Source organism: Magallana gigas, chromosome 5 (assembly GCF_963853765.1).
Source record: "Magallana gigas chromosome 5, xbMagGiga1.1, whole genome shotgun sequence".
NCBI classification, from domain to species: Eukaryota; Metazoa; Mollusca; class Bivalvia; order Ostreida; family Ostreidae; genus Magallana; species Magallana gigas.
In genome coordinates this window covers 15,906,110-15,925,332 of record NC_088857.1, presented here as the reverse complement: position 1 = coordinate 15,925,332, position 19,223 = coordinate 15,906,110, and the positions used below count along the sequence as shown (strand labels likewise).

Below are 19,223 nucleotides of genomic sequence, written 5' to 3'. Positions count from 1 at the left end.
CCGTTCACCAGTGTAACTGCTATGTAGCTACGATTTTGAACGCAGCCATGTTCTTATGAGGGATAAAATAGTTATAGATATCGTGTCAAATGGAGCATTCCAGAAAATCAAAATCATACTCAGAGTTGAACTTTATTGCATTTACATAAACATATTGTACAACATTTTAAAAATTATTAATAGACTGTACAGAAACTATAAGATAATAATATAACATTGTTCAAACAAATAAAGAATTGTTGGGCCTTATTGCTTCTTTCAAGACAGAAGCTTAATTGTTTGTAGATTTTACAGTAAATTGTAAAAATTCTGAACAAATGCATTTGACAAATGATTCTTTAACAATTCATTTTGATGATGTTGGTAATTAAGAGTCAATCACTTTCAATTTTTAGCTCTAGCGGGTTGATAATTTGGGACACTCAGCTCCAAGGAAGTTACGAGGCTGAACATATCCATCCTGTTTGTCACTGAAAGACAGAAAAAAAAATAACATTATAAATTAGAATTTTATTTATGTCACAGCCATATTAATATATTTTTAATATTTCTCATTTTTTTCTGCACATTCCCAACTATCAGGCACTACTAGAGGAGTGGTTATCTACACTGGTGGTAAAGTATGTGTTTTGTTTAATAGTCAAACAATACACTTGGGTATTGGATATGTGATTTATCACTTTTAAATTTTAATTGTTGTAAACATACGTGGGTTTTTTAAAGATGGTTTTAAGCTTACCACATATTAACTAGTGTAAATTTCTGCCACGCGTAAATAACCACTTTTACAGTACCTGGTATATATCATATTGAACTTCATAAGGCAGTAAATTATTACTATGTAAATAAAACTGAAAAGACCATCAAATATTTTTTTTCACAAAGTGGTATGCAAATCGAATACATCTAATGACTTTGTTTATAGGAAACTAAATAAATCTAAGTGGATACACTTGTAAGTGGGTATAAAGAAAGACAACTCAGTGTCCAAATTTAAAAAAAATCATACTTACACATGATACTTGAGATAATTACAGACTTCATTGATTTGCTGCTGTGAAATTTCCCCATCAATCTGAGCTAGGTAGGTATATAGATCTTTAAATAAGGGGAAGGGGATTCTGGAGGGGCCTCCCTCGGGATCTGCTGTTAGGATCTCGCAAACTGTCTTCATGGCATCTGTTATATTCTGAAAACGTTAAAAAAATTATAATGAAAGGCTATATAAATAATCCAAACTTTTTATGTACCCATATGCTTCTATATATGTGAAAGAATTAGGTCATATGGTCACTTTTGAAAAATCTTGAAAAAATTTTGAATTTTAATACATGCATGGATTACACCACACAAGCAACTGTTGCTGACAACATTTGATTTTTTTTTTTTTTTTTTTTTAGAATTTTTCATTTTCAAAATCTTGAGCTTGTGCACAGATGTCAGAAAAAAGATGTACATTTTAAAATTTTTTGACAAGTACCTTAATACATGTAAAACAATGTCAACTTAAAGTGACACCATGCAAGCAAACATCTAAGGGAGGTACAATATTGCAATTTTCAGCATACCTGGTATGTCACAAAATATGATCAGTTTATTGTTTATGGGCATTTTTCTCCTAAAACATACGAACATAAATTAGGTAAAATATTTAAGTTAACTGACATTGAATTGATCAACTAGCCAGCAAGGATATGTACATGTATGAGAAAACTCTGGTATAATTCTAAGCATGCATATTGGATATTTCTAGCCAAAATCTAACGTAAATCTAAGCTAGCACCCAAAGATGCAAGCAATAGTTTTATTTGTTTTTATGCTCTTCAAACTTACCTCTCCAAGTGCAGATGCACACAAGGCAAAAAATTTGTTCCATTCAACTTCACCCCCAAAACTGCCGATTCTGACCAAATCATCAAACTGTTCTTTTGGGAGAGCTAAATCCGCCCACTTTTCCATGACTAAGTTTAATGACACTGTCTTCTTTGGTCCAAGCTAAAGTATACATAAAACAGAAATGTAATTCATGTAATTTAATGATTTTGGTGGTTATTCAATACCATCTGCTCCTGAAAAATAACATCTGATGCATACTAAACTGCATGTACAAAGTCACTGATACACATATATAAGTCTTAGATATAACTGTTAGTAAAATGTATCACAATTTATGAATTTTGATTAATGGGTTTAAATTTTCCATTGTATTCATTAGTTTAAGACAAAACTGAGAATTTTAAGATTATACTGAAATTAACATACATCCTTCTTAAAAACATAATATACCGTAGATAAAAGGCCTGCAGACTTTTATATGGAGCAGAATTATAAACATGAATTGACAGAAAAACTATTGGAAAGTGATTGCAATATGTCACCTAGTGACTCGAAAATCCAATAAATCTTGCAAATTTTATTCCAGGATGAAGGGTTTGCAATCTTAGCCAAACTGAATGCGTTTCAAAATGTTTTTTCAAAATTTAATTTTCATTCTAGCAGTAAATACATGTATTATTTAAAATGTATGTGTATCGATCAATTTTACAAACACCCTTGAAAGTGATAAAAACAAGTGAAAACTCTTCAATTCTTTATTCCTGTGAGATATTTTGTGGATATATGTGGTAAAACAAGTTTGTGTATTAGTTGATGGAATTGAAATTGCCAACCTTGGAGTCAACGAAAAAATGTTCCACCTAAACAATTCAAGTACAATGATTAGGAAGGACGGAAAGGAATAATACAGGTGAGAATTGTCAGTGGCTGAAATATCCCTGTAAGTTATGTCTTTGTAAGTGCAAACTTAAAAATTGAAAAATTTTCTGAAATATTTATCAAAGGGTCAGGCAAGTTAGAATGACAAAATGCTAAAATAAAAAAATAATGGTGATTGACCGTAATTTTTCAGAATAATTAAATAAAGTCACAGGTATACAAAAACAAACACCATAAAATGAATCCTTTATATACTAAACATATGCATATATATTGGTTTCTGACCTACAAGTCATAGTGATACTTGTCATAGTACAGGCTCTACACAAGAAAGCATGAAAATTTCAACCATTATTTAATTTCCTAATTTCTTTACCTGCTTGTTTAGCACCCTCAAAAGACCAGGGGTCAGGCCTGTGTCAGTTTTCTGTGTGGCAGTTGGCATTTCAAGACGTTCTTTCACTGGTGGTGTTTCACCTTTTGCCATGTCTTTAAAATATCTGAAATAAAAAAAGGAGTCACTTCTACAAAATAATTTGCAATGAATGACATCTTTGTTGCAATTTGAGACAGGGATGGTAATAACTTCATTAATATAGCCACCTCTGAATTTTGAAAGTGACATCCCCCATTAAAATGGAAAAAAATGCAAAAAGTTACAATGTCACCACTATGTGGAATCCAAGCAAATGACAACAATTTTAATACTGGTTAACTAAATCTAATTTAATAAATCTATCAAATTCCACTTTATCTGAAAATATAAATCCCTATCCACTTCATCAAAACAGTTTTTTGCTCCTTTATATATATTGTGATATGCCACTAACATTATGAAATGTTTTCGTAAAAATTAGTTTCTTTGTAAATCAGACAAATCATACAGGATTTTCAAAAACTTAATTTTGCAAACACAAGAAGTAGAATATAATTCAAAATTTGTACAAGAGAAAAAAATTACAAAAACTTACGCTGCAGACCAAGCCAACACATCTTTTGGTTGAGTGCGAATGGCAGCCTTTGTAAATTGTTTCAAAATATCAGGTAATGAGGGTGGGATGTTTATCTGTTGGGAACAGTAGTATGGTTCATCTGGATTGGTCGGCATTTTACACACTGAAAAAAAACCCAATAAATCATTCTATTAAGTAGAATATCTTTCAATAAAATATCATGCTGGCTTTTTCATCGACAGGTTTATTTAGGATGCACTAAGCTATTTCTACTAATTATCTCTTAAATTTAAAAGGGAAGCATGGCACTGTGACAGACAGTCAAACCAGTTTAATTCCTGGCGCCAGAGAGCTCAGTTGATAGTTCTCCTAACTAGAAATTCAGATGGCTTAGTCTTCTATTCAAATCCTAGTGTAGTCCATCACCAAATTCTGTTATTTTTGGCACTGTGATTAACCCCAGCCCTGGTTAATTACTGCTCGGAGGAAAGAATGAATTCATTGCATGATTGGGGTGTTAAAAACCATGGGCAAAGATCATTTATAGGATGTTAAAAAACCATGGACAAAGATCATTTATAGGACGGAATCTTAATAGACCAGATCAATCACTAGCACCGAATAGCTTAGTTGTTAGAATATCGAACTAGATATCCAGGGCCGACCTGGGTTCGAATCCCGTTCTGATGTCCAATCTTTTACAATACACCCCTCACGATATTTGCAACACTGCTCTCAGATTGCCGGGCAAATTGACTTATATATACCTGTATATATATAATTTTATAAATTGAAGGAGTCTATCTTTATCATATTTTTTAGTTTACAAATACAAATCAATTTTAATGAAAAATAGGGTGTGTACGACACACATTTGAATTTTAAGTCTTTTTCTCCAAATTGACACACATGGAATTTGGTTTTGTCATTCAATCATTGCAACAATCATTTTGATTATTACATGCATAATTCAGCAGATTATAGCCAATGATTATCATGATTGTGTTACACCTCTGTTTGACAAATTTTCAAAAGGTTTTTGATCATTAACTTTCAAAATTACGATTAAATAGATATTAATGATATATTATTTCTATATTTCTAAATCTACTGAGGTCTGATAGTAAGCAAACTTACGATTTAGTTCCACCAATGTTCAAAATTAAACACGACCGGAAGTATATTATTGTTGTTGATAGCAACAGGATGCGCATGACACAATCTTGATCAGCATGATGCTTTAAAATCTGTCACGTGACTTTTTTGTTGGTCAACATCGTCTGCTGCCAGTGATTGAAAGGAAAGAGAAAATTTAATGCACGTGAATTTTTGTGGGTAAGATAACAAATTGTATCTGTGAAGTGTATTTTTGCAAACGTTATGCAAAATGTTTCATGATTATTGTTGATTTTAGGACCTTCGACCATACATACATCATAATGTCATCATTTCGAGTTTGATTTATAAAACAAAACATCTAGGCCTATAAGAATATGGCATGCTAAGCAATTTTTAAAAAATAGAATATTAAAACCTTAGTACAATGATGGTTTAAAATACTCTATATTCAATAAAAGTGTTGAAGTGGGTCGGAATGTGAATGATTAATATTGGTTCTTTGTTTTTAAACTAGTTTTTGTAGATGCCTCTGATGGTTATAAATAACTTGAGCTGGAGTATTAGATATTATGGATATTTTTCCTATAAATCTAAAGTACATAGGTTATTACATAATACATATCAACATTTATATGACTATCATTTATAAATGACCAATTCTACCTCAAGAAGTATAGATCTTCTTTGTAAAAACATTTATCATTCCTATCATTACAGCTTATAGGAAGCATACCTTGAAATGGCAACTACACAGTGTCAGAGGGAGAAAACAAGAGATGTAAGGATTTTACTTTCCAAAGTTCCAAACATGCACTTAAGAACTGATTTATCGTACATAAAATATATTCATTTATAAGCAAGTTTAAATAGAAAGGAATGATTAGAAGAGTAGTCTTGCTTTGACTGAACTTTGGTTTTAGCTAAAAAATCATTAAAGTTTATTATACTCCGGTCCTCAAAGTTTATTGATACACGTATACGTGTTGGAATCACCGTCTTTCTTTTCTTTTATCTGTACTGTAGATTTTTTGCCTTACCAATTCTAATTTTATGGATTTTTCTGAAAATCTGTATACTTTTTATTTATGATAAAAAAAAAAGTGCTCCTAGTATTTTGAAATTAATATTGGGCAATTTTTTTTTTTTATCTTGGAAGTTTCTTTTTTCAACTTAATGGGCTTTGACCAAAGTATAAGTTTATTATGGGATTTAATTGAGTCATCATGCCCATAAGTCTATCCTCTCTCATTTTGTCCATCCATCTCTCCATTTATATTTTTCATCCTAAGCCGAAGTTTGCATATTTGCTTTGTTTAAAAGCACACTTAAGGTGTTAACAGTAGAAGTTACCTATAGTTTTTCAGTTAGCCCTGTTTTAGATTTCACTCTGTCAATGGAGGCAATAAGGTGAAAATTAAACATGGGCAATCATTTTCATATATTTGTCAGTAAGTTTTGTGGCAAATAATACAAGTAACTGGCTTGCTTAAATGAAAAAAGTCCATTTTAAGTCTAATATGAACACCAGGGAATGTGCAATAGCTCTTTATATAATTTGAAATTCGTTTCATGACTTACATTTTTTTATTGTAGTTGACTGGGATATTTCCAAATGAGACCATAACAGAACAGAAGTCAATACTATTTGTGAAAAAATTGTTAGCAATTGCTGTTTCAAATATTGCATATTTGAGAGCTTTATTTCCTGAGCATGCATTTGGAGATCGCTCCATTGAAGGTACATATAACTGTTAAGAACTTTCCCCATAAAACTTTACTTGTTACAAAGAAACAGCATGGTTATTTATAGTAAACCAACTTTTATTCTTGACAAGTATTTCAAGATTTATTGAAGATGTATTAGTTAAATGACTAATTTTTGCAAACATGCAGTATATAATGGTAAAATAAAAAACCTGATGACTGGTTCACTGTGAGAAATATTTGAGATTACAAGGATCTCACTAAACTCGCTAAAAATTCTTACATAGTATATTTATATGGAGTATATAATTAATGCTACCTGATTATCATGATTTGTTAGATCTCCACTTAAAAACTCTGAGGGATGACAGTGCTTGCCCAGGAGTATGTAAATTCATACAGTATATGAAAGGGTGCTTTGATGCTTTGGACAAGAAATATGTACGTTAACCAGTTAGCTATTCATAATTCATCATCATTCATCATAAAATGAACCAGTAAATTGTGATTGTCCTCAAGTAACTAAATATATATATATATGTGCATATTATGGGAATTATCTTATTATCATTTTTAGGCTACAAAATCTGAAAATTCTTCATTACATGTATTCATTTCAATCATTTGGACGTAAAATAAATCTTTAGAAATATTAATTTTATCTTCAAGTTAATGCTGTCTAGTAGATTAAGAATAACTCAATTGACATACGATACTTTTTCAGCTCAGAGTGCTGATTCTTGGGGTAAGTACATGCATGTCAGTGTGCAGTTTATTGTTTTTTGAAACAAATACCAAAAGTCCATTAATTTAATTATCTTCTGAAGCTCAGGTTATAGAATTTTGTATATTAGACCATGGTTATTGTAAAGTAGAGGATTACCAGTAATCAACTTTACATTAGATATCATCAAAGTCGTAGAAAGATTTGATACACACTATAAACAATAGATGTAAGAATAATAAACTGACAATTTTTTTTACACATGTATATGTGTTCATTTGACAAAATGCTACATTAGGTAAATTACGGTACCCTTAAACATACCTCTAGCTCCATAGGTACTTGTAGATGTACATTTGAATGATTAACCTCACTTATAATACATGTACTGAACAAAGAGTGCTATCTGAATCTTATAACATATTTTTGTACCATATGTCATTTATCAGATAAGAATGAGAGGGGGTGTTGTTCAACATTTTCAGTGTTAAACCTTAAAAATATCTATACTGTGTAACACCTAATTCATGAAATCAATTCCTTATATTCATTGTCTAGCTCTACAGAGACCCAGAGAATCCTGAGGTAACTTTTTTGTTCCATTTATTGTCTGAAATTGGAATGAAATGGTGCTTTAACCTGATTCATGTAAATGGCACTTGAATTACTGGCACTTTATATATATATATAGTCATGGATGTTTTGATTTTAACAGACTCTCATTGAATCCTACACCTTCAAGTTCAGCTATGCTGATGAAACTGGAGTGGACATTTACAGGTAAGCATTGATTTGTAGAGAAATTTTGTACTAAGTAATTTGTATAGATAAATGTACTTTTTATACACAGAGTCTTCATTGTTGACTTAAAAAAAAAATGGAAAAAAACCCCCTAGAATTGAATGTTAACTCCAAACTGAATTTCTTCTTGTCTGGTGTGGCTTGAGTTAATATGTTAATTTGATAGGATTAAAATGAGTTTTGGTTGATAAATAAAGAGTACAATTTTATTTTATTATTCCTTTCAGGAACAACCAGAAGATTTCAAGTGCTAACAATGCCAGTGAGATCAAGAAAGCAACAATCCGACTCCTCCGGACTATAGTTGTTTTAACACAAACAATGAACGCCATTCCCGAGGACACTATGCTGACAATGAAGTTGCTGTATTATGATGATGGTGATTTTTATTTTTGATAATATTACTATGAAGAAATAAACTGTTATATCTGTATCTTTTTCATGTCTCTATGATGATGAATTTAACTGTTAACACAATTCTTTTTAAAATAGTGAGTGATATTGTTTGATCAGGAATCTATTTTAACTTCAAAATAATCACCAGTATGAATATGCACTTGTAATGAAAACTACCTATCTCATGTCTGACAGAAATCACTCCTTAGCTTATAAAGGAATGACACTTCTTTTTAGAGGGTAAATGAATTTTCAGAGAAAATAATTTTTTGGTCAAATGAAGTGTGTAAGTGAAAATTATGGGCTAAAGTGCTCTTAATATTTACCTGATTTTTTATTATCCAGTGACTCCTCAGGAATATGAGCCTCCTGGTTTCAAACCATCCACATGCACAGACTTCCAGTATGAAGAGGAACCTGTTACCATTAATGTTGGAGATGTTGCAACTGTAAGATATTCATATGGCTGTAAATTCTCAAGATGTGAAAAAAAGAATATATTTTTATTGATATAAAATTTTAACATCATAACTTAATGTTAAAGTTGATTTTTATTAGCCTTTCCACAGGTATGTTTTAATTGTTCATACTGATCTTCTGTTTCCTGTATTATTCAGTTGACATTTTACAAACAGTTTTCATTGTTTTACTCTCTTCCATGACAATTCGGAAGTGTTTGTTTGTCTTTAAGCTATCTTTTATGAATTTAGTAAGATTCCAAATTAATGATTGATTGGTTTTTTCCATTTTAATTTGGCGAACCACTAAATGTATTAGAGAATCGATATTGATTGTGATATTGAAGGTCAAAGCTAGAGTTGAATTGTCTCAAAGTTTTTAGAAAGGAGAAAACAAAACCTATGCTTGCTCTGAATAATGTGATATGTAATATGTATGTACCAAATCACTCTTTGAAGCAAATTTGACCGATAATGGTAATTCACAATGTCTATTGTGAAGACTTCAACAAAAGGGACAAGGACCATAATATTGATTTCAATTTCATGCTGTCTAGCTCTGATTGTTCATTAACAAGCAATTATGCCTATGCCCACTGAGCCCCACCTTCCAACACTTTTTATGGATATTTTTTAAATGAATGTACACGTACAAAATCTTTATATTTCCTAACAGGCTAGACTTATCTTTTCTGGTAAATTTTAGAAATATTCACCACAAAGAGAGAGCTATTATTTTGAGCAAGAATTTTGATATATGATTTGATCATCAAACCGTAGTCAATGTAAAAGATATCAAAAGTTGTTGTTATACTGACATCAGATCCATATATAGGCTCAAGGACTTTTAAGTTCAAATTTTATGAAATTAACATCATTTTATTTTATTTTGATGGAAGAAACCATCTTTTTGGAATTAATTTGTCAAGTTAATATGTTTACACTAACATTTCATCACACATTTTAAAAGACGTTCCTGACTTGCGTATTTTTTATATTTTCTTATTCAAGATCAGTCAAACTTTGACATATCAAAATTGTGTACTTACATGTACTTTTGATTTAAAATAGTTATCTTTAGTAAATTAAAAAAAAACCTAACATATATATAACATGTAAATTTATACAGTAAAACACGGTTATAGCGAACACGCTTATGATGAATTGACGCTTACAGCGAAGTGAATTTCATTCCCCAAGTCTCTATTTCATGTTTTAAACTTGACGGATTTAACAAATTACGCTTATAACGAAGTTAAATTGGCTGTCCCTGGGACTTCGTTATAAGCGTGTTTTACTGTATTTTAAGTGCAATCAAGAATGGTTTTCACATTATGTTACAGAATAAAAATGAGAGTAAAAACCAATGAGGCAATGTTTGACATAAAGGACGATGCAGAAAAGACAGAAAACTCTGAAACAAAGGAAAACCTTGTATGTGGAACATATATTTGTTAAATAATACCCCTATGTAAAAGTCATGTGCATAGTAGCAACTTACCAGTATTTTTATATTGACTATTGTATAATTTTTGGTACTTTCTGCATTTAAAAGAAAGACATTATAAATCTAAGTACATTTTGACATGAATTATATTTTTTTTTTTTTTAAGGAAACTGGTGAGACCAAAATGGAAAATGGTGAATCTCAACCAACACCTGTGGTTCCAACAGAAAGCCCTGAAATCCCAGGCAAGATAAGCTTTCAAAGTTTTGTTTTATTTGGATGAAGAAATACATTACTATTATTCTGGAGTAGTGGTAAATGTACTTAAAACCAAAACTATCTGCCCTCTTTAAGGTTCAGACGGGAAAGCGGTTGAAATTCTTGAATCTCAGATTAGTCATGTCACAGAAACCCAGGATGAATTCGGTGTAAGATGTCCATGTGGCTGTAATGAGGTAAGACAACAACATTTATTTATTACAGGTACTTGTTCATCATTTGCTGTACTTGTACAAACATAACCAACGAGCAGTTTGGTATCTTATGTAACAGCATTCTTTTTAAATATCAGGATGATGGCTTAATGGTGTTGTGTGCAGTTTGCAAGTACTGGCAGCATGGATTATGTTTCTGTATTAAAGAGGAAAATGAAGCTCCTGAGCACCATGTTTGTGATGTGTGCGCTGATGTAAGTAAAAAAAATGATCTATTTTCAGTTCAGCTGATTAGTTATTAGATTTCTCAATGTTATATGATTTCATGAAACCACAATAATACTATAATGATGTGTTTTTTAATTTTACAGAGAGATGATCCCATGAAACAGCCTACAGATCCACACCTATACAAGTTGACTCCAATTGCAATTCAGGTACAAAATTACATAAGGCTTGCTTTAACTCTTTAAAGTATAAACTGTTCAGTATTAAGCTTGTATAAAGTTTTATTGAGATTCAGAAAGAAAACGCCTTAAAAATTTGAATGTTTATGAACATCTATTTAGACTACGTGTCTGTGGAGAAGAGCATTAATGGCGGCCACAGAGTCCAGTCGGGTCATTGCACCAAGTCTGGCCAAAAGGCTAGGAATAGAAGTGAATATAGCACATGGACTCATTGATAGACTGGAAAAAGAAGGATTCGTTAAGAATGCTGGAAAGGGGAAAAAGTATTGAAATATCTTTTAAAAAACGAACATTAAGATTTAACTATTTTTGTATATTTTCTTGTAGAGCATACTACTATCGATTGAATGATAAATACATGTATTATATTTTCTTAGACTTGGAAAGATGGTTGACAAAGAGAAAATTATGGAAGAAGGAATGAAAAAATATTTCCTACAGAAAGCTGTCATTTCCAATGAAGGAACCAAGGTTAAACAAACAATCTTTTTAATGATAAACTGCATATATTATCTTATTTTTTACAGATTGAGGCTCACAAAGTTAACTATAAAGCTAATGATGAAAATTCATTATACATGAATGTAGATTTTGGGCTGTTTAATTACATGAGATAAAATATTTATGATTTTAAGGTAAAAAATTCTGTTACTGAAAAAGGCCGAGTAGAAGCCTGCGTGAAGCAAATTTTGATGAAATGAAAATCTAACGTATTTTTAAGTCCTCTCCAACACACACTACACACATTTGAATAAGTCCATCTAAACTTATTTAACATTTGTTTCATTTCAGGTGGAAGAAACAGAAAATATTGATTCAACTGACAAGGTGACTTATACTGATAAAAAAATATTTACTATAGATATATACAAAAAAAAATCCATTGCAAATTATTGTTATTTTTCATGAATGACCAGAAATAAGATACTTCACCAAAACACCCAAGGATATACTTGAGAAAAAGTAAAAGAGTGCTAGACTTGCTCATTTTTTTTTTATCAAATGATGAAATAAACATTCTCTCACATCAATGCAATGCAAGATTTTATATTTTTTTCATGTTAAGTTGTATATTTTGTTCTAAGTACATGTATGCAATATGTTTGGTTGCATTTTGGTACATCTGTTTCCATAAAGACATTAAAAGGATCGCCTAAATAATCATTTCAACTATATACATGTATTCTCCCTTCATTAACTAGCATATGGAGAAAATTACAAGTATGACTGAAAGTATGGAGCTTGATGGAGAGAAAAAACCAAGAAAAAAGAAATCTGGACGGATATCAGAGGTGAATATAAAACAACATGATTTTTCTTATTTTAAATTAACTTTCATATGACACCTATTTTTACTGTTTTTATATGGGATATTAATAGATCAGACAAAGTCCTCGCCTGTTGCAAAAGAAAACTGATGAAGACAGGGAAATTCCACAAATCCAAAGAAAGGGAAAGAAAAGAGCGTGTTCAAAGATATATGAGGTATACATATTTTGATATTAATTGTTCTCAATTTTTCAAAATGATAATTTATAAAATTTTAATATATCTTATAAATCTGTTTTTCATTTGAATTGCCATGCATTTTTTACCTGCTTTTGCAAAGTGTTTTGTTCACATCAACCCTTTGAAATTAGAAACGGGTTATTTACGGTAGCAAATGCCGAGTCAGTATCTGTCAAGCATTATACCTGGGGTAGCTCCTAATAGATTAAATGTTTGAAGGACAATTACAAAATAAAAGTCTGCTCTCAGAGACAGACATAACAGGACAAGCTGGGTCAGTTTTTAAACTAATTGACTTTTTTTTCATCATTTTAGAACTCTGAGTTTGAGGTAGCTGACAGCCAAGATGTCACAGCTGATGAGGACTACCATAGAAGTAAGAAAAAAGCCAGCGATGTTACCAGGGCTATATTAGTTTAACTGACACAGCAAGCAGTTTTGTGTTCAGAGAAATCCAGATAGAACTTGATTGCGCAGAATTATGTAGCAATAGATGTAATGTGGATGAAGTGTCTTTGTGAATGGTAGATGTATAAATTGATGAATATTGAATGCAAAATAATTTATGGGACCATGTTGTTGTTGATATTTTTTCTATTGTTATGAAGATCTTGAATTTATTATCTATGAAGGATATTATTTTGCCATTTTCAAGTTTAAATCGAGCAATTGTGTTGCATATTTTTATTTTATTTGTTATACTCCCAAGTGAGAGTACTTTGTTGATTTTGCCTTTTGCTTTGTTGTTAGAACAGAGACTGTGTAGTTAACTGTAGAACATTGTGGTTTGTTGATTTATTTTGTGATATACGGATTGAATAAATTTATGTGCAGACACTGTTTGCTCTTTTACATATTTATTTGATGAGGACACATTTAAAAGGTTGACCGTTTGCCTTCTCCCTACTAATGATTATAAAGTGCAAATGTACATGTAGATGATTTTTTTTAAAAACACTCTGGTGTTACCATAGCTATTTTTAGACGGGGGTCACGTGACCCCGTCTATTAGTTTACTGTCAGCCGAAGTCTCAAACCGGAAGGCACGCGTAAAACACATGAATTGAGTCTACGCGTAAGAAAAAGGTGCAGAAAGTTTTCATGCATTTCAGTAAATATGTATTATAAAAACACGCATTAAATCTTTTTAAGTCCTCTGTGTATAAACAAAATTCTATTTAGAAAATAAACAAATAGTTTTATTGATCAAAATATTCTTGCTCGGGTTCAAATGTGGAATGAGTTACGTACCTGAATGCGCAGCGCCGTTGACGATTCAGTTGGTGTACGAGCTCATTAATCAGAAGAGGTTGATGGCGGAATCGAAATTAAAGTTCCCAAATGCAATGTGCCATTTTTGAAAAGTTGTGAATTTTATTTTGACGATCTTTCACCTTAATACTACCAAACTTCATGCGCAAGCCGAAGTTAAAATCGGGACGGGTTATACACAGATGTTTTACAAATTAAATAGGTGTTTCATTGGCTTCCAGTCTACTTGCGGTATGACTGCTGTTCGTCTCTAAAAGAATTTTGTACAAAGAAAATAAAAACAAGTCTGAATTTGCCTTCTCGTTCGTTGGCTCTTTAATTGATTAAACTGAATTTAAAATTTTAAACAATGCATTGTATAGATTATACATTTTGGAAGACTTATACATCATATAATATATGCAATCTTATCGATTGAAGAACCAAGTTAACTGTTAATGTTCATGTTTTCCGGCTTAGTTGGAATCAGGCTTGGGGTGAATTACATTGTAAAATAATGCATTACATTACCATTACTTCATGAATTAGGGCATTTAATTACCATTAACATTACTTAATTTTCTTGAAGTAATGCATTACATTACCATTACATGAGTAAAGTAATGCATTACCATTACTATGTGAAAAGTCAATAAGTTTTAAAAAAGTAATTTAAAAACTAAATAAAGAGTTTTTGTAAATATTTCATAAATAAAACATGCTTAAAATGTATACAGGTTCATGTTCATGTTTTCATTGGTCAAAAATGGACAAAACTCCGAGATTTGTGACTTTTATCCGTCATATTTCATAGAAAATGGTTGTTTAAAACATGATTTTTCATTGTATTTATCAAAAATTAAGCCCCGGTACACCCTATGAAACAAAGATATTGTTATGAAGCAGTATTAAAAGAATTATATCCTGAATTTCATAAACCTAGCTGTAGGCACCTTTCATTTACTAGATCTTGACCGTAAGGTGATGTGGGACATCTGTCGATACTGATGTGAATAAAAGTACATTATAATCGGAATAACTCACCAGTTTAGAATTTTAAAATTTTACAATATTTAACCAAAATATTACGTTTTAAGTTTTTTTGGAAAGGTAAAAATTTTCAAATCTTCCAGCGGGATTCGAACTCGTTACATAAATTCGTATTGAACACACTAACCCATCACTTTATTCTGTTGGGTGACGATTTGGGAAAAGAAAATTTACTTAAAATTGCACTTGATTTTATTGTTTATATCGATAAAAAGTACGTCAAACTATGGAGGTGTCCAATATCACCGTAAAATGATTTTATTTAAACCTGAAAAAGAAAAAAATAATTTCCCTACAAATGATAAAATATTCAATCATCGAGTCTGGAGACGGTGGACTAACAAACAATTTTAAACTCTAATCAGTCACTGTGGACGTATGTTGAATTATAAAAAACACAACCCTGCACTTGTTTTGTTAATGAATTGTAAAAGGTTGGGGGCGTGTATATGGTTTAAGATACCCTTATTTCACAACTTTTGATTTAAAGGTGACCTTTAAACATACGTAGAAGTACATTTGTACGTGTTCGGATTTGGCAATTTTTGGTAGGAAAACTGCAGGAAAAATGAAACGATGTAGTTGGCTAGGGAATAAGATGTTACTTATATCTAAAGGTTTTTTTCTGTCCATCACTGCTTTTCGCTCAGTTTTAAATAATCCGTTAAGGATATTTTCATCGGTCTTCATACCTAGATACAAAATGTGGAAAGAAATTAGATTGTCATATTCTCTATGTTAATTCGATTTAATTTTAAACACTCCTTGTCATTCGTAGCAGACGAAAATATTAATTTGCGGATATTAAAACAACCCCTTAATAGCAAAAAGGAAGATCTTTTTAGTTTTAGGCTGTGCCATCTACAAGTGTTTTTCTCGTCCTTGCTTTCCAATGAAAAGACTTTTTTTCTAGGTATCTCGATCTGATCTAATTTTTTGTCTTTCTTTGCCATTTGCAGTCCATGGATGGTTACTGGAATGTTATGTGGAATGTTATTTTGTTAATATGTTAGGTCCTTTTTTTAAGGGATAGGGGGACATGATTGACCCCGTCACATTTTTTAAAACGATGTATGGGCCTCATCCCCTTATTTGATCACAGATGTCCCTTACTGTCATAATACCATAATAGGATATAATTTTATACCCGCTTACAACCCCTTCCTCATATTGGAACACATGTAGCATCCCCTTTTCACAGGCGCTGAACTATTGAACTATGTAAAAGCAAATAAACGATTTATGATAAGTGAGTTTTGTTAGTTGATCTGGTCCAGTATGAACCGGAACTGTGTACATACAATAAAATTATCTAATCCGGTATTCATACTGGTCAATACTCTGTAAACAATCCACTGGTTTCTCGGGTACTACTGAGGACATAATTAATATTATCGTTATCTTTGCTTTACTGGTTCACTAAACATCACCAGGATCCCCTTCACATCGCTCACATCAATAACATTTTTTCCTCAAATCTTGAATATACATGTATTAAATAAGATGAAAGTGATTAATTATGCATACATATGATTATGACAAGAATGAAATTGTAGAAGAATAGCTGGTTTAATCCGATATTAATTTTTTTTGTAGATATTTAGTATTTTTATTGCTTCTTATCCCACAAAACTCTATTTTATATATACTAAGCAAGTTTCAAGTAATATAAATATTATATTGGACAACCAGATGCCTCCGTAATTTGTCAAAAAATTACATCACATTTTTCACACTTCTATCAAAATTAAATATTAAATAATGCGTTTCTCGTTCATGCATCTTAATACCCTTTAACCTGTGTATTAATATGATCTATATAATCAGAAACACGCGCGACTTATATTTGGTAGGGTAGATAAAACGATGTAAATATTATTTTATAAACTTTTAATAGGTTTGTTATTGTGTTTGTCTTCCTTTTATTTATATTAGATAAGTTATTTTTTTCTCAAAATCATAAGATCTTTCTGCGTTTTACATAACTGCACGTGATGACTTTGCAATCGAGGGTCACATTTCTCGGACATGTTTGTTATTAAACATTCCATAGTACTATCCGTCGGTAACTCGACTTATCACAGTACTTGTACTCCATACACCGACGCAGATGTCGCGGGCAATCGCCGTTATCTGTTGCAGTGATTATGAATGGGGGCATGAAGCTGTCACCGAATGGACACTGTTTGTATAACCTAGTGCGAGACATTACGGACAACACATGCTAATCATGCACTTGTTTTTCATCATTGTAATGTTTATGATACGTCATCATCATCGTGTACTATAAAACCCCAAGCGCTGATCATTACAACCACACTGGCCACACCAGCTTTACGAAATAAACACAACTAAATACAATACTGTACTTGTGAGTATCTTAACAAGCTTTAGAGGACCTAGAGGACCGAGGAACGAGAATCGTACCCTTCTTTTCTACTTCTTCGGCTCTTTTCATCCAATTATTTCCGGGTTTTTAAGAAGAAAAAACCGAAAATGCAAAACGGAAGTATGGACCGACTGTGGATTTTTTCAAAGAACGCAATGAAGATCTACCAGACAAACGTCCTTGGGGAAACCCTGCACTCCACTGACGTCGAGGCTGACTGGCAAGTTGCGGGAATCTGCGTAACGCGCGAAGAAGAACTTCTCATCTGTTGCAAGGGTGACCAAACGATTAAGAAATGTACAAAGAATGGCTCAGTCGTCGATTTGATCAATTTGGCTCCTCTTAGACCAATATCCATCTCGACTTCGTGGTCAACTGGAGAAATACTTGTTGGTGCCATCGACAGCTCTATTTCTGACGATGAAGCATTCAGTTCTGGGTCGGGACGAAGGGTCGTTTTCAAATACACCAGCTCTGGTGAAAAGACAGTAGAAATACAATTCGAGTCTCTTGGTGTCCCCCTGTTCACAGTTCCTTGGAAAATTCAAGTTGGGACAAACGGTGACATTGCCGTCTGCAACATGAAGAGTGAAAGAGAAGGAGAGGTGGTGCTCCTGGATAAATACGGTCGACTCAAGTTCCGTTATGACAGCAAGGAATCCCAGATAGGCGATGACGTCAGCGAGGTTAAGTTCTGCCCCGTAGGACTGTGTTTCGATGACAAAAATAACCTTGTAGTGAGTGAAGTCCATTCATACTCAGTGCAACTCATTGACCTTAATGGCAAATTTAAAGGAACCCTGTACAGAAACAAAAGAAACCCTCCCACAGATATCGTGAGATGCTCTAATGGGGATCTGATGGTGGGCTGTTCTAGCGGCAAAGTGCACGTTTTGAAAAGTAATGAGTGATCTGACCAAATTGCCATTTCATACAGGGTCTTCTATAAACACTACAATTGTCTTTTTCATTTTATACGTATACAATTTTTTATACTTTCTTATTACATATTTATATACATATTTCAATAAAATGTCAGCGATGTTTGTCTTAAAATGTGTCTTTTTATTATTGTTTATAAAAGTGTTAATAAATATACTAGGTAAACAATAGACAGTTATTGCATAGATAAGACACATATATTTGATTATGTCAAAAATATACAAAAGCCACATCTAAAGCTGAAAATTTCATACATGTTGTTTTAAATTTAACATTAAAATGTATAAGGGTTTTTCCCTCAACTTCCATATAATATTTACCACCGGCAAAACAAGTGAAATAGCTACAAATGGTTACCATTGTAAAGCGTGTTATATAATTTTTTCTGTGATTTTTTCTCCATCCACTGAATAAATTGTTTTTATATCTTTTTATTAAATATCAAAATAATAATTAAAATTATAATGGCCTTATATATTTCATGAGTACATAATATATATAATAGATATAATACAATCAACAACATTTTCCGACCAACCGAAAGCGCCTTTATATAACGTTAATTTAATGAACAGTGCCGTATATCCGGTCATTTTCGCGTTGATCCGATTTTCGCTATCCTTTCGTGATCACTTTTACAAAGCACCATACCACACTTAAGTCTTGGTATTGATCGCTATTAAACTTTTTAAATCGTAAAAATGACTTGCAAATAAAATAAGGTTACAGTTTTATCCAATTTTTGCAAACACCGTGACACGCGAAAAAAAACCCGGATGCAAGGTATATGATACAGGGTTGACCAATAACTTTGTTACAGTATGATACAACAAGACGACGTATTTGTAGTCCTGATTGGAG

General features: G+C 31.9%; 3 protein-coding genes across 4 annotated transcripts; 2 read left to right on the top strand and 1 right to left on the bottom strand.

The window, feature by feature from the left end:
• Positions 1-118: 118 nt before the first annotated feature.
• LOC105338081 (ropporin-1-like protein) lies at positions 119-4,942 on the bottom strand. 2 transcript variants are annotated; one of them, XM_066084502.1, is made up of 7 exons: positions 4,806-4,942; positions 3,687-3,831; positions 3,092-3,215; positions 2,670-2,696; positions 1,834-1,995; positions 1,014-1,189; positions 119-470 (listed from the first exon to the last, which is right to left on the bottom strand). In XM_066084502.1, the coding sequence occupies exons 2-7, from the start codon at positions 3,821-3,823 to the stop codon at positions 398-400; spliced, it is 699 nt and encodes a 232-aa protein (XP_065940574.1). In that variant the 5' UTR covers positions 3,824-3,831; positions 4,806-4,942; the 3' UTR covers positions 119-397. The 2 variants fall into 2 exon arrangements, with proteins under 2 accessions (XP_065940574.1, XP_011441362.1); XM_011443060.4 differs by lacking the exon at positions 2,670-2,696.
• LOC105338082 (HORMA domain-containing protein 1) lies at positions 4,903-13,285 on the top strand. The gene is made up of 21 exons (XM_066084378.1): positions 4,903-5,003; positions 5,505-5,565; positions 6,381-6,525; positions 6,832-6,932; positions 7,216-7,236; positions 7,774-7,800; positions 7,931-7,995; positions 8,244-8,395; positions 8,758-8,861; positions 8,971-9,011; positions 10,214-10,304; positions 10,484-10,562; positions 10,672-10,772; positions 10,889-11,005; positions 11,123-11,188; positions 11,321-11,484; positions 11,599-11,692; positions 12,014-12,049; positions 12,424-12,513; positions 12,602-12,706; positions 13,046-13,285. Exons 2-21 carry the CDS (start codon positions 5,527-5,529, stop codon positions 13,148-13,150), a joined length of 1,743 nt encoding a protein of 580 aa, XP_065940450.1. The 5' UTR covers positions 4,903-5,003; positions 5,505-5,526; the 3' UTR covers positions 13,151-13,285.
• Positions 13,286-17,208: 3,923 nt separating this feature from the next.
• LOC136275403 (uncharacterized) lies at positions 17,209-18,356 on the top strand. The gene has a single exon (XM_066084394.1). The coding sequence runs from the start codon at positions 17,528-17,530 to the stop codon at positions 18,329-18,331; it is 804 nt and encodes a 267-aa protein (XP_065940466.1). The 5' UTR covers positions 17,209-17,527; the 3' UTR covers positions 18,332-18,356.
• Positions 18,357-19,223: the final 867 nt, after the last annotated feature.

Coding starts and splice junctions, on each gene's coding strand:
- LOC105338081 (XM_066084502.1), bottom strand. CDS start 3,823: ATGCCGACCAATCCAGATGAACCATACTACTGTTCCCAACAGATAAAC. Junction 3,216..3,686: donor GTGTTGGCTTGGTCTGCAGC/GTAAGTTTTTGT, acceptor TTTTTATTTCAG/ATATTTTAAAGACATGGCAA. Junction 2,697..3,091: donor TGAGGGTGCTAAACAAGCAG/GTAAAGAAATTA, acceptor TGAATTGTTTAG/GTGGAACATTTTTTCGTTGA.
- LOC105338082 (XM_066084378.1), top strand. CDS start 5,527: ATGGCAACTACACAGTGTCAGAGGGAGAAAACAAGAGAT. Junction 9,012..10,213: donor ATTGTTCATACTGATCTTCT/GTTTCCTGTATT, acceptor ATTATGTTACAG/AATAAAAATGAGAGTAAAAA. Junction 11,693..12,013: donor TTTCCAATGAAGGAACCAAG/GTTAAACAAACA, acceptor GTTTCATTTCAG/GTGGAAGAAACAGAAAATAT.
- LOC136275403 (XM_066084394.1), top strand. CDS start 17,528: ATGCAAAACGGAAGTATGGACCGACTGTGGATTTTTTCAAAGAACGCA.